Source organism: Brachyhypopomus gauderio, chromosome 15, assembly GCF_052324685.1.
Source record: "Brachyhypopomus gauderio isolate BG-103 chromosome 15, BGAUD_0.2, whole genome shotgun sequence".
Taxonomy (NCBI): Eukaryota; Metazoa; Chordata; class Actinopteri; order Gymnotiformes; family Hypopomidae; genus Brachyhypopomus; species Brachyhypopomus gauderio.
This window is the reverse complement of record NC_135225.1, coordinates 22,724,463-22,748,554: the sequence shown is the minus strand read 5'-3', so window position 1 is coordinate 22,748,554 and position 24,092 is coordinate 22,724,463. Positions and strand designations below refer to the sequence as shown.

The window sequence follows — 24,092 nt, the reverse complement described above, 5'->3', positions numbered from 1 at the left end:
GACCGGGCCGTGGACTGGGCCAGCTGATGCGGGCTGACGGTATGCAGCGGAAATCAGAAAAAAAAACAACTTGTCCCAGAAAATACGGGCTGGACTACGAAAACATACAGCAGTTTAAATTGTAGATAACATGTTATTTTATTTGCTGTCGCCTCTGCAACGTCTAAGGCACCATGTTAACACGGATGCAAGTGGCGGTCTTAAAGGTTCCAGAGCACTGCGCACTGTTTTTTTTTTAAAGCTATTGAAATTCTTAGATTAAAACTAACCACCACAAATAGGTAAGAGGAAGAAATACCCACGTTAGAGTTGTAGGTTGTTCTTTAGGATGCACTTTGCGTAAAACAACTTGTTTGGTGGTCTTATGATGGACTACTACAAAGCCACTATGTGGCTTTGTAATCATATTATTGCTGGAATTAATATTGTCCATATGACAATAAACGCCGTCATATACACTACGTGCCATGTATAGATGTATAGATATACAGTATACACACACATACAGATATATAGTCTGTCAGGAACTCCCAGGACACTTTTTCTCCCCAGTCCGCCCCTGGGCGCTGGTGCTGTCATCCTGTCACTGCTTGTGGTCTGTCACGTAGGGCAACGCCCCCTCTCGTAGCTGTCACTCTGGGTTCCCTCGTGTCTGTGTTCTTGCCTGTTTATCCCGCCCTGCTCGTTGTCTCCGTGATTCCTCGTTTGTTACCACGCCCCCGTGTCATTGTTATCACCTGTTCCTTGTTTTAGTTTCTATGTATAAAGTCCCAGTATTTCCCCAGTCCAGTATCCGTGATTTTGTCTACTCCGTGCCTTGTACTTTGTCTATCCATTTGTTCAGTTGTGAGTATTGTTTCCGCTGCCTGTATTCCTGCCTGTTCCGTGTTTCCCCCGTCGTGTTTAAGTACCGATATGTCTGTGCGTATTTCGTGTCTGGACTGCCTGCCTGTTATGACCCATGCCTGTGTTTTCGACTCTGCTTATGGTATTCCCCGTAATAAATCTCGCTCATCTCAGCGATTGTGTCCGTCTCCTCGCTCCGTGGCGCGAGCCACGTTACATAATCACGGATCAAACGAGGACACAGCGAGAGAGCGAGACTCCGGTGAGTTTAGTCGCTGTAACGAGTTGTTGGCTGCATCCGTGCAGTTTAACTCTCATGTGTTACAGCGCGAACGAGCCGGAGACAGGAATACCCCTGGCGCTGTGGGAACAAGGAAGTCTCGTCGCAGACCAAAGAAAGCGCAGTCTCTCACTGCTGGCTTTCGCGGCGAGACTCCTTTTGAGCGCTGTGAGTCTGCCCTGCTTGACGAACGCCACAGGGGTGAGCAACCTGTGGTACAAGCAGCGGGCAGACGGAGGGAATGCACAGACGAGCTTTGGCTTAACCCTCGGTCGGCTCTCAATGGCTGCTGCGAGCTCCCGACGCCTCAGAGGAGGCGGAGCTATCGCAGAGAGAGCCACCGAGGGGCGTGTGTGTCTGTGTGTTCTTCCAGGCTCAACCCGGACACTGAGGAGGAGGACCTAACACCGCTGATCCCGCCGGCTACTCCACAGGACACCCCCATGTATTTTTTGGGGGGGAGTACAAGCCACGTCGGCTTGGCGGACACGCCCCCCGATGACATCAGTATGGTGGCTCCGCCCCCCGAGGACGTCGGCTTGGCGGACACGCCCCCCGATGATGTCAGTATGGTGGCTCCGCCCCCCGAGGACGTCGGCTTGGCGTACACGCCCCCCGAGGACGTCGGCTTGGCGTACACGCCCCCCGAGGACGTCGGCTTGGCGTACACGCCCCCCGAGGACGTCGGCTTGGCGTACACGCCCCCCGAGGACGTCGGCTTGGCGTACACGCCCCCCGAGGACGTCGGCTTGGCGTACACGCCCCCCGAGGACGTCGGCTTGGCGTACACGCCCCCCGAGGACGTCGGCTTGGCGTACACGCCCCCCGAGGACGTCGGCTTGGCGTACACGCCCCCCGAGGACGTCGGCTTGGCGTACACGCCCCCCGAGGACGTCGGCTTGGCGTACACGCCCCCCGAGGACGTCGGCTTGGCGTACACGCCCCCCGAGGACGTCAGTATGGCGGTTCCGCCCCCCGAGGACGTCGGCTTGGCGTACACGCCCCCCGAGTGCATCTCCTCACCTCAGGTTCCTGTCCCCGCTGCCCGTAGGCAGTCCGTGCCTGTTCCAGTCCCCGCTGCCCGTAGGCAGTCCGTGCCTGTTCCTGTCCCTGCGACCCAGGAGAGGTCGTCCACGCCGGTTCCTGTCCCTGCGACCCAGGAGAGGTCGTCCACGCCGGTTCCTGTCCCTGCGACCCAGGAGAGGTCGTCCACGCCGGTTCCTGTCCCTGCGACCCAGGAGAGGTCGTCCACGCCGGTTCCTGTCCCCGCGACCCAGGAGAGGTCGTCCACGCCGGCTCCTGTTCCCGCTGCCCGCCAGCGGACCCTGCCTGTTCCCGCTGCCCGCCAGCGGACCCTGCCTGTTCCCGCTGCCCGCCAGCGGACCCTGCCTGTTCCCGCTGCCCGCCAGCGGACCCTGCCTGTTCCCGCTGCCCGCCAGCGGACCCTGCCTGTTCCCGCTGCCCGCCAGCGGACCCTGCCTGTTCCCGCTGCCCGCCAGCGGACCCTGCCTGTTCCCGCTGCCCGCCAGCGGACCCTGCCTGTTCCCGCTGCCTGTCTGCCGGCTCCTGTGCCCGCTGCCCGCCGCCCGGCCGCGCCTGTGCCCGCTGCCCGCCGCCCGGCCGCGCCTGTGTCCCCAGAGACTGTGCTGTCCTCTATTGGGCCTGGACTCTTTGGGCCCCCTGCTCTGCCATGTGCCCCTGTCTCTTTGCACATGTTCCCCAGTCCTGTCCCTGGTTTTGTTTTGGTTCCTGTCCCTGTGGTTGTGTCTGTCAAGATCTGTGTTCCTGTTCCCGTGTCTGTTTCCTGTAGTGTCGTCTCTGTCCCCGTCCCCATGTCTGTTCCCCAAGTCATCACCCACTTTGTTCCTGTCCCAGTCTCAGTTGTCCAAGCCGTGTTTGCCTCCGTGTGTGCCTCTGCCCTGTCCCCTGGCCCCACTCCCGTGTCTGTCCCCGGTCCTGTCCTGTCTGGCTCTGCTCCTGTGCCTCGCCCTGGCCCTGTCCAGCCTCCCTGTGTCCCGTGTCGTACCACGTCCCTGTCCAGCTCTTGGCCAGTCTCCATGTCCCCTGTCTTTGTCCCTGCCATGCCCCAGGTCCCATGTCCTGTTCTGCCCGGTCCTGTCCCTCTGGTCTGTCCTGTGTCTGCTGTTCCTGTCCCTCGCCGTGTGCCGTAGTTCCCTGTCCTGTCTGCCCTTGCGTGCCCCGGAGTGGCACGCTTTGAGGGGGGGTTCTGTCACGTAGGGCAACGCCCCCTCTCGTAGCTGTCACTCTGGGTTCCCTCGTGTCTGTGTTCTTGCCTGTTTATCCCGCCCTGCTCGTTGTCTCCGTGATTCCTCGTTTGTTACCACGCCCCCGTGTCATTGTTATCACCTGTTCCTTGTTTTAGTTTCTATGTATAAAGTCCCAGTATTTCCCCAGTCCAGTATCCGTGATTTTGTCTACTCCGTGCCTTGTACTTTGTCTATCCATTTGTTCAGTTGTGAGTATTGTTTCCGCTGCCTGTATTCCTGCCTGTTCCGTGTTTCCCCCGTCGTGTTTAAGTACCGATATGTCTGTGCGTATTTCGTGTCTGGACTGCCTGCCTGTTATGACCCATGCCTGTGTTTTCGACTCTGCTTATGGTATTCCCCGTAATAAATCTCGCTCATCTCAGCGATTGTGTCCGTCTCCTCGCTCCGTGGCGCGAGCCACGTTACATGGTCACTCAAGTTTGTTGACAATGCAGTCAACAATGCAATGGATGGATGCCATTGTCTCAGAATGCTCCCAAGTCTGTTACCTTCTGGTTTTGCCTTTTTTAGCTAGGCTGTAATAATTTAACTTAATGCCGGAGTTGCTGCCACACTCCAGAAATGTTTAAAATCTCATCTGTCCTGTAATGTCCTTATACAGAGCTAATTTTCCCTGTTTTATTTTCTCGAGGAACACTGAGATGAGGAGAGACAAGCCTTTTCTAGAGATCTATCCTGGGCCAGCCACCTCCTGCCTAACCAGATATGCCTTGTAACGAGTAGCCCCTCCCTGGGTCTCATGTTTTTCATTTAATTTGGGTTATTACTTTCACCTGTGTTGCATTTAATTCCGTGTCGTTCTTCTATTTAGTTCTCTCACGTTTCTCCATTGTTGTCTGTTATTACGTCTTGGCCATGTATATACGTCTGTGTTCACGTAAGAGTTACTGATGAAAATCTGCTAAGATTAACCTGATCCTAGTCACGCATTTGTCCAGTTAGATTAGATGGTTTTGTCTCCTTGAAGTAATCAGTGTTGTTCATTCATGTCCTCTGTTTGAATTGTTTATGTGTATTGGAGCGCGGTGTTTTATGTAATTGAAAAGTCTTCGGTTTATTCTTGTCCTGTCGTTCTTGTTTAAAGAGTAACTGTTTGCAATTGTTGAAAAATAAGTGTTCTGTGTGATTCTTATGTTGCTTAAGTAATCGTGTTGAGTGTTCTTTTGATAGTTGTCTTGCCTGATGCGCTTGGTCAGATTGATTCAGTTATGTAGCCGTAGTATTCCTTGTGCCTGTGTCTAGTGTAATGTTCAATTGGTGTCTGTTCGTATTAGAATTGCTGTGATGTTGTACCTGTGTATATTTTGATTGTAAGTTTTGCGTGTGTGTGATTTTTAGGATTGTTTTGTTTGTCGTTGTATATTGGGTTAATCATGCCTCGTCGATCCCGGAAGGGTTCGTCAAGTGTTGTCTCTCTCCGTTGTTACGGAGAGTTTAACCCCTTGTGTACTGAATAAAAGTAAGCTCTCTTCGCAAATATGATCGCCCTCCGGTTTTTGCGAGTCTCAGACGTTACATGCCTACACCAAAATGGACATTATCCCTTACATGTCTAAATTGTTTTTCTGTCTAAATTGTTGTCATTGGCATGGTGACCGGTGTCGGCCAGAGGAGGATGGGCTCCCCCCTGAGTCTTGGTTCCTCTCAAGGTTTCTTCCTCATGCCCTTAGGGAGTTTTTCCTTGCCACTGTCGCCCTTGGCTTGCTCACTGAGGGCTAGGACTCGGACATTTGTAAAGCTGCTTTGTGACAACAACTGTTGTAAAAAGCGCTATATAAATAAAATTTCATTGATTGGTTGATTGATTGATCATAATCTATGCATGCTTTGCTTGACGGAAACCTAGACCCGACCAGATGACTATATGGCCCTAAATGAAGCTTCTCTCTCTGGCTATAGATATGTCCATAACCCCCATCCAAATGGTCGAGGAGGTGGTGTTGTCACAATATATGACTCTGATATAGGCATTTCTCAAAAATTTGGCTTCACGTTTAGTTTATTTTATACTTGACGCGTCTCGAGCAGCGCGAGGTTCCGCGCGGCGCAAATGACATAATTGCGGTGGCTCCACCCATGCGCGAGAGCCTTGGGCGCTGTCGATTTGCGAGGTCATGCACCTCTCGAATTTTGTAACTTTGCGCGCCCGCGCCTCAGCACCATGAACAAAGTCATGTTTGCCGGGTTGCCATACACCTTTAAAGTGGAATTAAAGCACTTGTACGTCACTTTCAAGTTCCATTAAAATATTTCCCAGCACGATTAACTTAATTAAGTTAAATATTTATACATATACTCGAAATAATTCGCTTTTTTATCACATTTTCAAAACGCCCAATCTTAACGTCTTCACATTGTCAGATAGCCATTTGTTGTGAAACGAAGTATTTTCAAGAAATTTTCCAGCACTTTTCAAATCTGAAACACAAAGCAACATTAAAATTCGAGGGGTCTGAGGGGTGTTTCTTTATACTACCACATATCGTTTCGGAGAACACTGCAAAGAATGTGACGTGGCATGTTTAAACGCCTCCGTCATTCGCGCAGGTTTAGGAGAACCAAGTTAGCCTAACCGCTAATAAAATAATTTAAGCAACACCTATGCAAGAGGTAAGTAACATTAAAGCAACAAAAAACCACAGTTAAGCAAATATTACCATGTGGAAGTCAGTTTAAACTCAGAAGAGTGTTTACCAGTATACCTGCCTTTCGCTCACACTAACAGAACATATACTACTGAACTGAACTGTTTGGGGCAGTCTGCCGATTTTTATATGATTCAAAGAGCCAATCAGGAATAAGCAAGGAAATATCTTCACGCTGTAAAGCAAAATGAATTTTGGTGATTGGTTCAGAGATCATTAAAAAAATACCCATTGCTTGCATTGTGCTTGGGGGGGCAATGCCCCCCTCAGCCCCCCCCCCCCTAGTGCTGGCCCTGGTAGAGAGCCATTTGAGTTAAATAACTGTTGTACCAAGAGTATATTGTGAAACCATAGATGGTAAAGTAAAGATTTGTTTCTATATACAATGTCTTTGTTGTTCCAATCTCTAGGTAAATAATTATCAAAACAATTTTGGATTTTTTAATTTTCAGGTTGGTCCATATTTTTTCATTATATCATTCAGGCCATGCCATATATGACTTATGTTGCTATAACTCAAACCATGTAAGTGATCAACTCCTAATTTCAAATGCTGTCATGCATTGAGGTTCCTGTGATGTGCTCCAAGTTTGGTTCAAATTGTCCTGTCGGGGACGCTACTGTACACAAAAACCTCTAAAATCATCAAAACGAATGCTGCAATCCTGTCATGCAGAATACAGAAAAGTAATGAGTCTTGTATGATTCAGGGGTGGGTTTCCCGAAACGTTCGTAGCGCTAAGTACATCTTAACCTCGTACGTCTCATACGAGGTTACGAAGTACTTAGCGCTACAAACGTTTCGGGAAACCCACCCCAGACCAATGAGCCAAATAACTTTGTAATTACATCTTATAACAAAAAGTATACAGCCTGACCAGGAATGAACGTTTTATTTCACTAAAATTTATTTTCATCGCTGTAATATCTGTATGGTAGTACTTTGGCTCCATCTACTCGCCAAATACTGGAACCTACTGAAATGCATTGCTTACATGAAACAGCTCGCAAACATACACACAAAGCTAATCTCAGCATGTGATTTAGTTCTATGATCTGAATAATTTTTTGCCAATACATGTAGCCACATTTTGATTTTTGGGGGATTTAGTGCCTCATCTGAGATTAAAAAAAAAAAAAAACACTTCATACATTCACATCAAAGGTCAAACATTGGCTCAAATCAACACATTGGTTCTCTTCGCCTGCTTAGGCCTTGTGACGATGGGTGCGGCGTCAAGGACGAGACACAGATCCTTGTTTTAGCAGACGTCACTTTTAATAAGAATACGAATAAACACTTCATGTTAAGCGCACGTACAACACTTAACATGAACGGAGACGTGTATACTTTAGACAACGACGAGCACAGGACACTGCGCGAGCGCACATTAAATAGACAAACCACATTAGTCCCGCATGATTACGAGATGAGTCACAGGTGAGACGGATTATCACAAGACACAACCACCACCACACAGATCCACAGACGCAGATGATGCGCGTGGACAACGTAACACACGCCCAAAAGGGAGGGGCCGGGGTCCTCAACGTGACAGGCCTATACGTGTGTGAACCTGCAATCTCTGCTTGTGAATAGCTAATAATTGTTTTTATTAGTCTGACATGCATAAAAAGTCAAATGGTTTATTATTTTACATAAAAATCTTTTTAAAATAAAGTTATTCAACTGTCCACATATGTGGACACCATGCAAAAATGGAGTGAATATTTTCTATAAAAATTGCCAAAATATATAACAAATTGGGAGAATCTATCCTCTTTTCGTTAAAAGAATATTAAAAGAATCTTGAAACAAACATTTCCTAACATTTGAACAGTTAATTGCAATTTAATGCCGTTCAGGCTACAATTTAGCTTGTATTGGATAAATATAGGCAGTGATGTAAAAAAAATCAGGTTATTCCACAGCTATTTCCTTGTATGAAATCCCTTAAAACAGTCTCATCTATTAGTGAGTCTCGAAACAGATTGGAGAATAACTCAATGGGTACCTCACCCTGCGCTTTCACCTCAAAATTCCCCATGAACATATGTAGGAAATCTTGATAATTATCTTTGCATCTCCAGATTCTATTCCTGCCTCTGACATTCAGTTTTCTTTGATAATTATTTAAACCTCCCTCATTTCCTTTGTTCCCTTCCTCGTTTTGTTTGCGCTTCGTCTCACATCTGGTTCATATTCTCCTTCGCTGATGTCACTGTCACTGTAAGTGGACTCTGACACACTGGAATATCCTCAATAACTTTATAGTGTGATGTTGATGATCTACACTGCCCTGGTTGAGAAACAACACATATACATGTGTGCTATAATGTACTGTCATTTAAGTTTGAGCAAGAACAGTCAAAAGCAGTTGGGTATGGTATCAAAGTAGAGTACAAAGTTTATTAAAGACAAAAGACAGAAAAATAGAAAGATGGATTAATCCAGAGACCTCTGTTACACACACAAGAGCATCTGCAAGAGAAAGTTGACCCCCCCCCCCCTCACAGACCATAGTTCTTATACTATTTTGCTACATGATTACATCATACTTCCATGACATGAGTTAAGCATGTTAGGTCTCATTGGTGGCCTACATGAGGTGAGGTGATGGGGTGAGGTATCATCCCCATCACTCCTTCCCTGCCAGGGTCATTTGGCCAAGGCCTCTTTGTTCATCCGGTCCATCAGATGCACCATTCTGATGCAGCTTATCCTTATCTACAGACCAGAGACCTTCAGGGCAGTCTGCCTTCATCTCACAAGGAGTGCCTTCACACACAATTTACTACTTTTTTAAAATTGGATTTAACATCATATCATGCACCTCTCGAATTTTGTAACTTTGCGCGCACTGCAATGAACAAAGTCATGTTTGCCAGGTTCATACATCTGTATAAGGTGGAATTTAAGCACTTGTACGTCACTTTCAAGGTCCATTTCAATATTTCCCAGCACGTTAAACTTAAGTTAAATATTTATACTAGGGGTGGGCATAGATAAATTTTTTTAATCTAGATTAATCTCACTGAAATCTTGAAATTAATCTAGATTAATCTATATTAAAATGGCTCATATGCGTGCTACTCAAGTAATGACTAAAAGTCAGTTTTTGAGATAAGGTTTCTTAATACAGAGGGTGCATTAGACCAGGGGCTCATCTCCTGTTTCAAAAATGCATCAATGACTGCTTGAGAAAGCTGTTCTACTTTGATACTTGAAGAAAAAAAACATGCTCAATAAAATGTAGGCTACTCGTGTTCAACGGTTTATTTAGTTAAACATGAATTTGTAAGCCTACATACTGTACATTAAAGGGGGTTGATAACGTTTATTCAGCTAAACATGATATTTGAAATGTAAGCAAACATTTAGTACATTTACCTCACGGACGTAATTTGGGGGGGACTTTTTCAAAAGCCGGTATTGGTCCTCTGCAGTTTTAACGGTTAAAAAGATATATTTAAATAGCGACGAATCTAGCACTAGGACCATGCAGAAAACGACCACTCCGAGCTCCGCTCCGGTAACATTTTACGTTCCTAAAAATGAATTTTCCATGAAGCAAACCTGGCGAATTCATGGCTGCATCCATGTAAACACAGGCCCGATTTGTAATTCACAGGTTTGAAAACTCGTTCTCGCCCCTACTGTGCAATTTGGTTAGGAATTCAGCCGAGCTAAACTATCAAGTTGAAAGTCTTCATAGTTTGCTTACCCATTTTGACCCAGTTCCCAACCCAACTTTAAGAATAGATTAACGGCGATAATTTTTATATCGCCCGATAAGAGTATCAAATTAACGAACGCCGTTAACGGCCCACCACTAATTTATACATATACTCGAAATATTCACTTTTTTATTACATTATTTAATGGTTGTTTATTTTCAAAACGCCCAATCTTAACGTCTTCACGTTCTCTCATGTTTCGTCCTGAGAGGCTCGTATTTGTTAACGTAATACAAGAGAACTGTGCAGTCAGACAGCCATTTGTTGTGAAACGAAGTAGTTACAATTTCAAGCATTTTCAAGTACTTTAGCCTAAATTCCAGCACTTTTCAAACCTGGAACACAATGCAACATTAAAATTCATCAGGTAAATGTTCCTTCCCGTTTTTGAGGGGTGTTTCTTTATACTACCACATATCGTTTCGGATATATATATTAGGGTGTCCCAAAAAAAAACAAAGTCTGATATTCTTAAGTCTCACCCCCTAAAAGTGTTCTACCTTTGGATTTGACAATGTATAAAAAATTTCAAGTCATTATGATAATAATTAGTGGTCCCCCAAGGGCGTCAACGTTTTTATCTACCCGAAAATCATATTTTCGACACGATTTTCCATATTTGAGCAGTTTTATTGAGTGCATATGTTTTTACATGTCTCATACATCGTAGCGAGTTATTTAACAGTTCTGCATCAATTGTTCAAAACACACATTACAAGTATACATATTTGCTAAAAATGTGCCGAAAATGCTTAAAGCTACGATTTTTAGTCAGTTTTTAAGAGTGAGAAACAGGAACACCAATCCAATACTGCAACTCATCATGCATGAACTGTAAGTATTAAGTAATTTACTTATTTGTTAAATTTGTTTTCTTTGTTTTTGTTTACAAATGGCTGCCATGATTTTCAGACAGCAATTTTGAGAATTTATCAGTTATTTTGATTATAAAATAATCAATTAATTCTGGTAATGAATGTTTTGCGGAGTAATGATGATTAATAATGGTGATAAATCAGTTGACCACTGTTGTGTCACATATTTAACTTCAAATTGTGACTATTGGTTTTATGTAGTAACTAGTACTAGTAAGGGCTGGCAGTAGGCCGTTAAGTAGTCACCCATGAACTCTATTGTAGTTATTTGTACTATTGTTATTTTTTGTAGTACTAATAATTCTAAGTTCTCAAGTTTCTGTAATAAACTTTTTCTAGTGCATTTAGTGCATCACTATCTAAGCATTGTGTGATTAATGCTGGCAGCAATTTTATCTTATTGACAGATTATGGCAACATCCTTGGTCACTCGCAGTAGTGACAATGTATGGCTGATTGGTCATCCAACAGAGATGCTGCTTGGTGCTCGTTTACCCAGTGGTCGTGATGTGCTTCAGAATTTTACTTACTACCACATCACTAAGAAGATGACAGTCACTGATAGCGCACATGACGTTTACAATCAGTTGGTTCCTTTTTGGGTAAAGTCCCACTTGCCAGTTAGACAGAAGCATCAAATCGTCCAGAAGATAAAAGACCTGTACAATGAGCGCAATAATCTAATGAAACACCGCTCACGCAGCAATCAGTTCAAGAAGTACAATTCATCGTAGACGCCAACTATTCCATGAAACTGCTGCAAAGAAAATCAGAATGGATTTCCAATCTTGTAAATGCATTGTTCATTGGGATGGTAAGCTACTACCTGACATCGATGGCGACAATACTTCTTTGGTTGATCGACTGGCCATTTTGATTACTTCAAGTACTGATGGGTCTGTTAAGCTGCTTGGTGTTCCAAAGACTACTGAAGGTACTGGGAATGCTGCGGCAAGATCAGTTTTGGACCATATGAAAATGTGAGACTGTGCCGATAATGTTGTGGGAATGTGCTTTGATACCACATCTTGCAACACAGGTAACAAGCAAGGAGCATGCACTCTTCTTGAGAATATGCTGGGACGTGAACTACTTTGGCTAGCATGTCGCCATCATATGTTCGAAGTGTTACTAGCTGATGTCCTTAAGGTTTGTCTAGGACCATCAACAGGCCCAGAAGTCTTGCTTTTCAAGAGATTTCGCAACAAATGGTCACAACTTAATAGCCGTGAACTTTCAGTGCATCAAGTTCCACTCATTGAAGCACCAGAGAACCTTCGACAATTCATCCAAGACCAGATAACACAGCAGCATCCCCGTGACGATTACTTGGAGCTTCTTCAGTTGGCTGCATCTGCAGTAGGTATCCCAAGTCAAACTGCAGTTAGAAGACCTGGAGCAATGCACAGAGCCAGATGGATGGCTAAAGCCATCTATTCACTCAAAATTGAACTTCTGCTTTCCAGCAACGAATCTGTGCTGCACTTGACGGCACGCGAGAAAATAGGCATTCAGCTTTTCAACAGGTTTGTCGTGATGATCTATCTTCAATCCTGGTTCACCAGCCGAACTGCATCTGATGCTCCAATCAATGATCTTTTGTTGATTCAGCGATTGCAGAATTATGACGATGAAAAACTACGAGATGTTGGTTTGCGAATGATGGAAAGGCACTCGTGGTACCTGACACCAGAACTAGCAACTCTTGCACTGTTTTCAGATCTTTCATCTGCTGACGAAAAAGCTCGTTTAGTTGCAACCATGCAATCTGAAAGAGGTTTACATGTTAATAAACAGGTACCAAGAGACATGTCACAGTTGGTTGTCTCAAGAACTTTCTTTGATGTAACCGGGTTGGACAGCAGCTTTCTAGATCAGTCTTCAGAGTCGTGGCCTGTTATTCCGTCATATCAAGAAGCGTTGACCTTTGTGAGATATATTCCCTATGTCAACGATTCTGCTGAGCGTGGTGTGGCATTAATTCAGCAATTCAATGGCTCAGTGAAAAATGAAGAACAAAGGCAGTTCCTCCTGCAAGTTGTTGAGAATCATCGAAGCAAGTTTAAGACATCTGACCGCAACGACCTTGTAAACATTTAAATTGTAGAGTGTAGACTTCAGTTTCTACTGGAATCCAGTGTTTGCCATCACCGACAATCCGACATGTTTGTGATTGAGTGTGTGAATATGTTAAGGTTTTTATTTGTGACTGTTGATTGTGTTCATGATTGCTACTTTCAGTTTTGCTGTTAAATTAACAAAAAAACAGCCAGTTTGAAGCATTTTTGGCACATTTTGAGCAAATATGTGCAATTTGAGCATTGCATGTTTGAACAATTGATGCAGAACTGTTAAATAACTCGCTATGATGTATAAGACATGTAAAAACATTATATGCACTCAATAAAACTGCTCAAATATGGAAAATCGTGTCGAAAATATGATTTTCGGGTAGATAAAAACTTTGACGCCCTTGGGGGACTACTAAATATTATCATAATGACTTAAAATTTTTTACACATTGTCCTATCCAAAGGTAGAACACTTTTAAGGGGTGAGGGGTCCCTTTTTTTTGTTATATATATATATATATATATATATATATATATATATATATATATATATATATATATATATAACATATACAAATATGTTTATTTGTATAAATATGTAAATTAAGCTGAAGGTGCTAGAAAATATTGAACATGGACCTTGAAAGTGCCTTACAAGTGCATGAATTCCACCTTGTAACTTCTCACGCACAAAAATCGAGAGGTGCACGACCGCGCGCAGGGGTAACGCGCATGGGCAGAGCCACCGCGATTGCGTCATTGCAGGTACCCTTGCACCAATCGACGCGTCAAGTATAAACCAGTGAAGGCAGCAGCAAAGCATTTTCTCATGCTCTCTTGACCTGGTGACAGCGCCATCTACCACTCTGGCAGTGATGATAATACGGGTTTGAATCCTAGCTAACGTTTATAATTGTGACAAGTAACTATAGGCCTACAGCATGTAAAAAATGTATCGGAGTAAGAGTATTAAACTAATGGAAAATATGTAGTGAAGTAAAAGTGGAAGTAGGAAAAAAAATACTCCAGTAAAGTACAGATACAGCATTTTAGTACTTAAGTACAGTAGTGAAATAGTTGTACTTCATTACTATACATCTCTGTCCTTTACATTACATCTTAACAACTATTAACTATTGTTATCAGTGTTTGGAGTTCCCTTTATATCAGAACTCCCTTTATTCACATACTGATTGGGTGTATAGGCTGTTATTAACAAATCATAAAGTATTAAATTCTGAATTTCTACAGTGAAGGATATATCACTGATGATCACACTATAAACCCATTTATTCAAAGTGATTGCCATTTACCAAACTATTCATTTGATCATATATAATACACAAATAATTTAATATTTGTGCGATTCCATTATGTGTGTATTGTTGTGTGTGTGTATATTCAAAAATACATAATTTGATCCTTTGACCAACAATCAGGCCATTCATCTAGAATTATGTTTTTGCTGATGCTACATCAACAGGCTCCTCATTGCTAGGAGAGGTGCTCTCATTATCGTGCTGTTTCCAGCCTCCATTAAGCATCATCATCTGACTTGTGCATTCTATTTGTGCCCATTTGAAGCCAAGCCAATAAGTAATGTTACTTGTTTTAAATTAGGCTCAGATAGCACGGGTGAGCATCATATGCAATTTACCCTGGGTATTATGCATTGCCCAGAACCTAAGTGCAGAAGAGTATGGGGTGCTTGTGAAAAGTGCTGGCATGCAATAAAAGTCACAGTATGCACAGAGTAAAATGTAGAAGTGTTGCTACCATATTGTGGTGAGTACCTGTCCACCCTGAGTACGATTGTAATGGTAAAAAATAAACACCCCAAGGAACCACACCTATTCTTTGTTATTACTGCCTCCTACTGGTGGAAACTACATGGAAAAAATCAGTACAGATGTCAGAGATTTTGCCATTAAACAATCTTTGGTTTATACCTTTGTGTGTATCCATGTGTTGCAAACACGTAATCATTCATATCATAATCATAGAATAATCAAAACTATACATCAACATTGATAAAGAAATGTTTCATCTTTTATTTTCAAACTACATAGAAACAACTCAAATGACTATCAATATTTAATCCACAGTTCAAGCTGAAATATTAGTTTTGAAATTAACTCTTTAAATATGGAGAAATGTGAAGTCATGCATCTTCCTTTGACAGTAGTGACAGTAATCTCTGCCCATCATAGTAAGCATTAATTTTAAACATGTCATATCAAAATTTCCATCTACAATGTGAAGGCTGACTACTCTCCAAAAATGCATAACTATGTATTCAATTTAAATTAAACACACACAAAAGAGAGAGGCTTCGTAGCAGCATTTAAGAGATCATGACCTAGACTGAATCTTTTATTAAACCACTCTATGACTATCCAATCAAAATCCACATTTTCATTCAACATCATCTTCAGCCAAGTTCTGGGCATTTGCTATCCGCTATGAAAGAAAAACGAGGGACACTTAGTGAGACAGTTGGTGCAGACTGAATGGTCAAGAACCGTGGACTAAAGTTAAATTAGATTAGTGTCCTAGAGGTGAAATAGTCACAGGTCACTGAACAAAGACCATTAACTTTGGATAATTCTAGGTATTGCTGTTGCATTCTTGCTTATCCCAAAAGTTAAAACAAACCATTGGGGGGGTTTGAAGAATGCATAAAAAATTATCTTTTCAAGCATGTACTTGCTAATAACCATTACACCTGTTTAGTTCTCTAATTTAATACACACCCTCTATAAAACTGAAAATAGAATGGATGTTTTTTTGAAGCGAAAATGTGGTAAATGCACCTGGCTGATGGTGGGCACTTTGGTAATGAGCATCTGGAAGACAGGAGGAGGTAAAGTCTGCTGGAGGACTTGTAGGAGCTGCTGGGGCTGTCCACACACAGCAATAGCATTAGTCAAATGGTCCACACTTTTCTCATAGTCTCCTGAGAGGGAAAAAAATATTCAAGCTTTCATCAGTATTCAATATATTAAAAGTTTACATCTGAATAAGTAACATCAGTGTTGACTTTTACTGCTGTTGTACTGACAGACCAGAGTTGCTAGATAATTCAGACTGTAATTGATGTGGACCAAGCGATGCAAATTAATTTCTCACCCTGTGCCAACAGCTCCTCCCCAAGCTGAATCTCATCAAGAAAGAACTGTTGCACAGCTCCAGGATCTTTCAGATCTGGTAGCTTGACAGATAAAAAAGTAAACAATTGTATTTAACAGATTGTGAATTTGGACAGGATGTTCCAGCACAGCCTTGCATACAAGAGAAAAATTACTGACATACCAGCTTAGAGTATAAGCTCATAGTCATAAGCACATTTGTGAAAATATTGAATTTCCATGAATGTCAAACAGATGTATATATGCTGTAAGAGATGTACCATACCCTGGCTAATCCAGATTTTTCCTGAGAGATTTTCTGCTTCATCCTACCTGGAAAAATAAATGGTAAGTAAAATGTAGACTGATCTAGTTACCAACTAGCCAGCAATGTTGGTAGGGTTAGTGTCAATGTACGGCACGCTGTGTAAGAACACATCCGTCCATTTCAAATAAGATCTGAGTCAATTTTTATGTGGTCAGAGCTCGGATTTGTAGCCATGTGACTTCAATGAGAACGGTCAGAGCGGAATTATTGCGGATTTGGCCTATACAAATCAGCATATCATCAAAACAATTGAATAATAATAATTATTATTATGACAAGTTAAAGCATATAAAAAAGACTCAGTAACTAGTTAGCTAGCCAAAACTACGAAACGAACTAGCAAGTATTCTAAATGTTGGTATAAAGTAGCAAATTAACCACGAACATTTAGAGGTGGTGCATGCTGATGCAGGTTTGTCTAGCTGGCTAATCAAAGACAGGGGAGATCAGCTACTACCTGAAAGTAAATAGCGAGGTAGGCCGCAACACGCATAGGCTATGCATGTTCTAAAGTGGCTAACAGGTTAGCTATTCTCGGCTCATTTACTGCAATCGTTTCATAACCATTTGGCCTTATTAGTACTACATATCAGGAAAACGCGTTTTAATAATCTCCACAGTTGTAAGCTACTTTGCAGAGATTAGCTGTCGTTTCCTATAGTAGCTAAACTCAGCAAGATGGTTTTGTAGCCAACTACCTCACGTTATCTACCACGAGCTAACCGTAGTTACACGGTTTTCAGTACTCACGTTCACGCAGTATTTTTTTGAAGTTAGGGTCACTTCTTCGTTTCCTGTCGAAGTAAACGCAATAACCGATGAACAAGGCCCCACCGATACCGGCTGCAATCGTACCCATTTTACTGCCCATCATTTCTGCGGAGCAGAAGGTCGTTTGATCTGTTAGCCGCTTCGTTAACTAGAGGAAGGACCTTCTCACACGTCACGGTGCAATGTAAACATCTGCGAAGTAGAACAGTTCATTATAAAACATACATCAAGCTATTTAAATAAAGAATTTGAAATGTTTTGAACAATTAAACTTTTAAAATGCCAAAAAATCAAAAGTCTAATAAAAATCATAAAAACATCATAAAAAACCACAAAGCATTAATTACCACTGAATGCATTGTATGGAGTCAAATCCAATTCAAAAATCACGAGCGCGGAAAATCTAGTATTTTTATTGCCCAAGAAAAAAAGAAGCAAAATCTAAGAACGTGTGTGTGTGTGTGTACGTACTGTAGGTTAAAAATTCATTCATGGGCAGTTATGGTCCTGTGGTAGGGAACTGGTCTTGTGACTGGAGGGTTGTGGTTTCGACTCCCAGGCCTGAGGCCATGACTGAGTTGCCCTTGAGCAAGGCACCTAAACCCCAACTGCACCCCAGGCGCCGGGCTAGGGCTGCCCACCGCTCTGGGCATGTGTGCACCACAGCCCCCTAGTAATCACTAGTGTGTGTGTGTGTGTGTGTGTGTGTGTGTGTTCTAATTGCACAGAATCTGTTACAAGTCCCAAGCGTGAAACCCCTATGGGCAGATTGTAGTCCTGAAAAAAGTCCTTAAAAAAGGATGATGACAGACAACACGGCTTGCTTTCACGAACGCAGCTCTGGTCTGTTTATTTAGAAATGATCTTTCTCAATAAATTCCTTTTGACTTTTCTGGGTTTGTTCCCAGTACAAACTTCCATTCAGTATGAAACAAACATAAAATCACAAAGCCAGACATATTTATCAAACAAACACAATGATAACTGTAGCTTTACTGATACCTTAGCTCTTACTCGTTACACTACGCTGAATGTATGCCTACCGGAGTTGTACTATCGTCTCATTTTAGGCACGTCAGTTTTCCAAAACGTTACAGCATCATCAACTCACATTTTGAATGAGAAAATATTACTAGTCTCAACACGCAGAGTATTTCATATACTAAGTAAATGACACTTGGATATTGCTGACTGAATGTCCGTTACATAGGTGCTCGAGACTAAAAACAAGAGAAGCTCGCTAACAGCGTTTCACTGAACTCAGTGGAGAGCGGATAGCTATATGATAAGTAGCGTTACCTCATCTTATAGAATAGCAAAAATAGCTAGTCTTGCTCACATCCCAAATCATTACCTTCTCAGTACTTAACATTCAGAAACTTAGCCAACTATCAGTTTAACAGTAATAAGAAAACAAACAAAATACATATACAGTGACAACCGCCATTTCACCACTCTCAATTCGTACATCGGCTTTTTTAACTAAATAATTCGCCTCTACTCAATGCACCAACCAACATAAATGTATAAATATTAGTGCTGTCAATTCCAGGTGCCGCGATTAAAAGTCCTCACCAGGATGTTGCTCAGGCTTCCTGTATTGTGTTGATTCCACTAATTTTACCTGGATTGCTAATTAGAAAATCTAGCAAGCTTGAGCAAAATCCTGGTGAGGACTTTTAATCGTGGCACCTGGAATTGACAGCACTAATAAATATGTACTATGTCATTGTAAACGTATTAAAATGATTTTAGTGTATATTTTCATACAGTGCTCACCTGAAAAACAGGGTTAAAAAATGATGATGACAGACAACATGGCTTGCTTTCACGAATGCCTCTCTGGTCTGAGAGGAAAGTTCGAGAACCGTAGATAATCGCAGCACAGTCAGTGATTAACTGCCCCCTACTGGTAGCACCTCAGAAAAACAGGAATCCCTACTCTCTTATTAAAAAGGCTTGGAATTAAAGTGCATTGAGAACAGGATCACAATGGCAAAGTCGACTGCATTAAACTAAACACATAAACACATCAAATGAAACCAAATAAACATATAAACACAAATGTGACCAAACTTTGTGAGTGTCACACACAGATGGGTAAAATGCGGAGGAAAAATTTTCGATTGCAGTGTAAATTCACAATTGACAAATATGGCATGTGGAGATGCCTTGGGGGTAGATGCGACTTCACAACAATATATACACTGAAGAGACCCCGAAAAGATCAGGCTTGACTCCAATGGTAGACTTCACCCATGATTTTTTTATTTGTGCAGCACACACGTGAACATAGTCCCTCAAACCAAATAAAACATCGGTAAAACTGTGCAGTAAATGCTTAGCGGTACGTCGGGGCACACTCGCTACCCCTGGGAAGTTCCCCCAAAAGATCCTCTGCTCGGCATAGGCCTCCAGCCTCATTAGACTCTACCACCTTCATTGGAGCGGGACTACATATGTCGCCGTTGAAACACTTACAACATACACAAACATAGTTCAGTAGGATATTCCAGTGTGTCAGAGTCCACTTACAGTGACAGTGACATCAGCGAAGGAGAATATGAACCAGAAGTGGAAAAAAAGCAAAAAATAACTAAATGAGGAAGGGGACAAAGGAAATGAAGGAGGTTTAAATAATTATCAAAGAAAACTGAATGCCAGAGGTAGGAATAGAATCTGGAGATGCAAAGATATTGATTATCAAGGGTTCCTACCTATGTTCATGGGGAATTTTGAGGTGAAAGCGCAGGGTGAGGTACCCATTGAGTTATTCTCCAGTCTGTTTCGAGACTCACTAATAGATAGGGGTGCAGGAAAAATCGATTCAAGCTCGAATCACGTTTCTAACATTGAATGATTCAGAATCGATTCTCATTTTCAAAAAATAATTTTTTTTTTCCGGGTGCGTGTGTGCCTTCTCAGCCACCGTAGTGCTAGGCAAAACAAGAAAACAGCTTTGAATATGTGCAGGCATGCTAGTAAAGCTACAGCGGGTTGTGTAGTAGTGTACGGTATTCGGCGCCACGGGGGGGGGCGAATGGGGGCGTTGCCCCCTCAGGCGAGGTGTCCCGCCGCCTCAGTGTAAAAAATAAGACCCATTTATTTTACAACAATCGCTACATGGTGCCCCCTCGGCTGCTCGACAATCGTTACACGCAACCCCCCCCCCCCCCCCCCGCTCAACAACTTACGTTTGCCCCCCCGAAATTTTCTGACGCCCCCTCACTGTATATGAGTATAAGATGTAAATACAAAGTTATTTGGCTCATTGGTCTGAATCATACAAGACTCATTACTTTTCTGTATTCTGCATGACAGGATTGCAGCATTAGTTTTGATGATTTTAGAGGTTTTTGTGTACAGTAGCGTCCCCGACAGGTCAATTTGAACCAAACTTGGAACACATCACAGGAACCTCAATCCATCACAGCATTTGAAATTAGGAGTTGATGATCTGTACTGGAGTATTATTTTTTTCTCCTACTTCCACTTTTACTTCACTACATAATTTCCATCAGTTTAATACTTTTACTCCGATACATTTTTTACGTGCTGTATAGTTACTGGTTACAATTATAAACATGTTAGCTGGCGCTGTCACCGGGTTAAGCGATCAGGCTGTCTTATGAGAAAACTGCCTGCTCCGGTCGCGTCTCGTTTACTCTGCTGCTGCCTTCACTGAACACTTGAGCTTGTGACACGTCGTGACTGCCGCAAGGGTCCGCACGGCAAAAATGACGCAATCGCGGTGGCTCCGCCCATGTGCGCGGTTGCGTCGCGAGATCGTGCATCTCTCGATTTTTGTGCGTGTGAAGCAAGAATTCATGCACTTGTACGGCACTTTGAAAGTCCAATTTCAGTATTTTCCAGCACCTTCAGCTTAATTTACATATTTATACAAATACACATATACTCAAAATTATTCCAAATAATTATCTTTTTATCTCATTAAAGAAATGGTACCATGTTTGGTAACGGCAGAAGAGCAGCATATGTGATGCATAATAAGCTTGTTGGCGCTTTAATGTACATATACACTGTGTGCAGAATTATTAGGCAAGTTGTATTTGAGAGGATTATTTTTATTATTGAATAAAAACTATGTTCTCAATCAACCCAAAAGACTCATAAATATCAAAGTTTAATATTTTAGAAAGTTGGAGTGTTTTTTTTTTAGATTTGGCTATCTTAGGAGGATATATCTGTTTATGCAGGCAATTATTACTGTGCAGAATTATTAGGCAACCTAATAAAAGACAAATATATACCCATCTCACTTGTTTATTTTCACCAGGTAAACCAATATAACAACACAAAATTTAGAAATAAACATTTCTGACATTCAAAATCAAAACCAAAAACAAATTAGTGACCAATATAGCCACCTTTCTTCATGATGACACTCAGAAGTCTTCCATCCATCTGTTTACGATCAACATGGCGTGCAGCAGCCACTACAGCCTCCCAGACACTGTTCAGAGAGGTGTACTGTTTTCCCTCCCTGTAGATCTCACGTTTTATGATGGACCACAGGTTCTCTATGGGGTTCAGATCAGGTGAACAAGGGGGCCATGTCATTATTTTTTCTTCTTTTAGACCTTTACTGGCCAGCCACGCTGTGGAGTATTTGGATGCATGTGATGGGGCATTGTCCTGCATGAAAATCATGTTTTTCTTGAACGATACCGACTTCTTCCTGTACCACTGCTTGAAGAAGGTGTCTTCCAGAAACTGGCAGTAGGTCTGGGAGTTGATCTTCACTCCATCCTCAACCCGAAAAGGTCCCACAAGTTCATTTTTGATTATACCAGCCCATAACAGTACTCCACCTCCACCTTGCTGGCGTCTGAGTCGAATTGGAGCTCTCTGCCCTTTACTGATCCAGCCTCGGGCCCATCCATCTGGTCCATCAAGAGTCACTCTCATTTCATCAGTCCATAAAACCTTAGAAAAATCAGTCTTAAGATATTTCTTGGCCCAGTCTTGACGTTTTAGCTTATGTTTCTTGTTCAAAGGTGGTCGGTTTTCAGCCTTCCTTACCTTGGCCATGTCCCTGAGTACTGCACACCTTGTGCTTTTTGATACTCCAGTAACGTTGCAGCTCTGAAATATGGTAGAACTGGTGGCAAATGGCATCTTGGCAACTTCACGCTTGATTTTCCTCAGTTCATGGGCTGTTATTTTGCGCCTTTTCTTTTCAACACGCTTCCTGCGACCCTGTAGGCCAGGGATGTCAAAGTCAAATACACCGAGGGCCAAAAAAACAAATTTGCTACAAGCCGAGGGCCAGACTGGTTCAATGTTTATTAAAACATATTGAAATGATTGCACATAGCCTATTGAACCAAGACCTAACACAGTGTATATTATTTCATGCTTAAATTTTCTTATGGATCTGTCAGTAATTTCAAGTGAAAATATTTTTCAACAAGCAAACATGAATAAAGTAATAAAGGTTTGAAAAGTGCTGGAATTTAAGCTAAAGCACTTGAAAATGCTTGAAATTGTAACTACTTCGTTTCACAACAAATAGCTATCTGACTGAACAGTTCTCTTTTATTACGTTAACAAATACGAGCCTCTTGTAATTCCAGGACGAAACATGAGAGAACGTGAAGACGTTAAGATTGGGCGTTTTGAAAATAAACAACCATTAAATAATGTGAATAAAAAGCGAATTATTTCGAATCATTTCGAGTATATGTATAAATATTTAACTTAATTAAGTTTAACGTGCTGGGAAATATTGAAATGGACCTTGAAAGTGATGTACAAGTGCTTGAATTCCACCTTGTAAAGGTGTATGAACCCTGAAAACATGACTTTGTTCATTGCGCTGAGGCGCTGCGCTCGCAAAGTACAAAATTCGAGAGGTGCACGACCTCGCGAATCGACAGCGCGCAAGACGCTCGCGCACGAGCTGAGCCACTGCGATTACGTTATTTTCGCCGCGCTGACCCTCGCCGCTTGTGCGCGCTGCAGTGACTTCGCGGGCTACCGTTGCATTGTGGGAAATGTAGTGTTTGTGCGTGCAAAACACCAGCGGGCGGCTGTGGCCTGCGGGCCGGTTCTAACAGTAATTAAATATCATCCAGGGGGCCATAGATAATCAATTCACGGGCCGGATCTGGCCCGCGGGCCTTGACTTTGACATATGTGCTGTAGGCTATTTGTCACAAAACGCTTGATTGTTCGGTGATCCCGCTTCAAAAGTTTGGCAATTTCAAGACTGCTGCATCCCTCTGCAAGACATCTCACAATTTTTGACTTTTCAGAGTCCGTCAAATCTCTCTTCTGACCCATTTTGCCAAAGGAAAGGAAGTTGCCTAATAATTAAGCACACCTTATATATTGATGTCATTGGGCCACACCCCTTCTCATTACAGAGATGCACATCACCTGATTTACTTAATTGGTAGTTGGCTTTCAAGCCTATACAGCTTGGAGTAGGACAACATGTATAAAAAGGATGATGTGATCAAAATACTCACTTGCCTAATAATTCTGCACACAGTGTATTGGCACCTTCCACACCTTCAACATCGAGTGATCGTGGCGGTGAGGGTGAGGAAGGAGACCACCCTGGTGTTTGCGTTTGCTGGAGTGAAAGTAAATTCCTATAGGATGAAGTGCCATCTCTGCCTCCCTAAAGAGGGTGAAATATTGGCCTTCAAAAATTCAGCTTCGAACTTGAAGAAACACATCAATGTAAGTTATAAATATAACGCACAGAAGACACACCAGTAAGCGCTAGTTAGGTTAGATATCTTGGCTAACTAACCTAATTATGTTCATGACGTGCTGCAGTATTCACTTAACATTAGCTGGCAATCATAAAGGCGATGTCACGCTGAGTTGTGTTTTTAGCAACAGTAAGCCGTGTCTCTTTTCATGCTGACTAATCATGTGCCCATTTTTATAGTATAGTGTTTTTATAGGGTAAAGGCATTTATTGAGGGTAAACGCAGGGCAGCAGGCTCACCCTTAGAATCCGACGGACGGATTTTACATCCAAAATACACCTACAACGTAGCGGGACATAGGTTATCTGTTGCTACTTATTTGTACATACAGAACACTTGTATTTGTGGTCTTTGACATCTTTGATTTGTAAGTGA

General features: G+C 42.5%; 1 protein-coding gene, 1 long non-coding RNA gene and 1 other non-coding gene across 3 annotated transcripts in view; 1 reads left to right on the top strand and 2 right to left on the bottom strand.

The window, feature by feature from the left end:
- Nucleotides 1-233: 233 nt before the first annotated feature.
- Nucleotides 234-24,092, top strand: part of LOC143476077 (uncharacterized) — a 228,238-nt gene continuing 204,379 nt past the window's right edge. The window contains exon 1 of the long non-coding RNA XR_013121220.1: nucleotides 234-281. This is a non-coding gene — a long non-coding RNA (uncharacterized LOC143476077). The remainder of the gene's footprint in view (nucleotides 282-24,092) is intronic.
- Nucleotides 14,776-17,152, bottom strand: tomm20a (translocase of outer mitochondrial membrane 20). Its single transcript, XM_076975325.1, has 5 exons — nucleotides 16,951-17,152; nucleotides 16,159-16,205; nucleotides 15,874-15,955; nucleotides 15,558-15,700; nucleotides 14,776-15,204 (listed from the first exon to the last, which is right to left on the bottom strand). Exons 1-5 carry the CDS (start codon nucleotides 17,072-17,074, stop codon nucleotides 15,160-15,162), a joined length of 441 nt encoding a protein of 146 aa, XP_076831440.1. The 5' UTR covers nucleotides 17,075-17,152; the 3' UTR covers nucleotides 14,776-15,159.
- On the bottom strand, nucleotides 15,291-15,424 carry LOC143477150 (small nucleolar RNA SNORA14). The gene has a single exon (XR_013121494.1). It is a non-coding gene; the product is annotated as a small nucleolar RNA SNORA14 (small nucleolar RNA).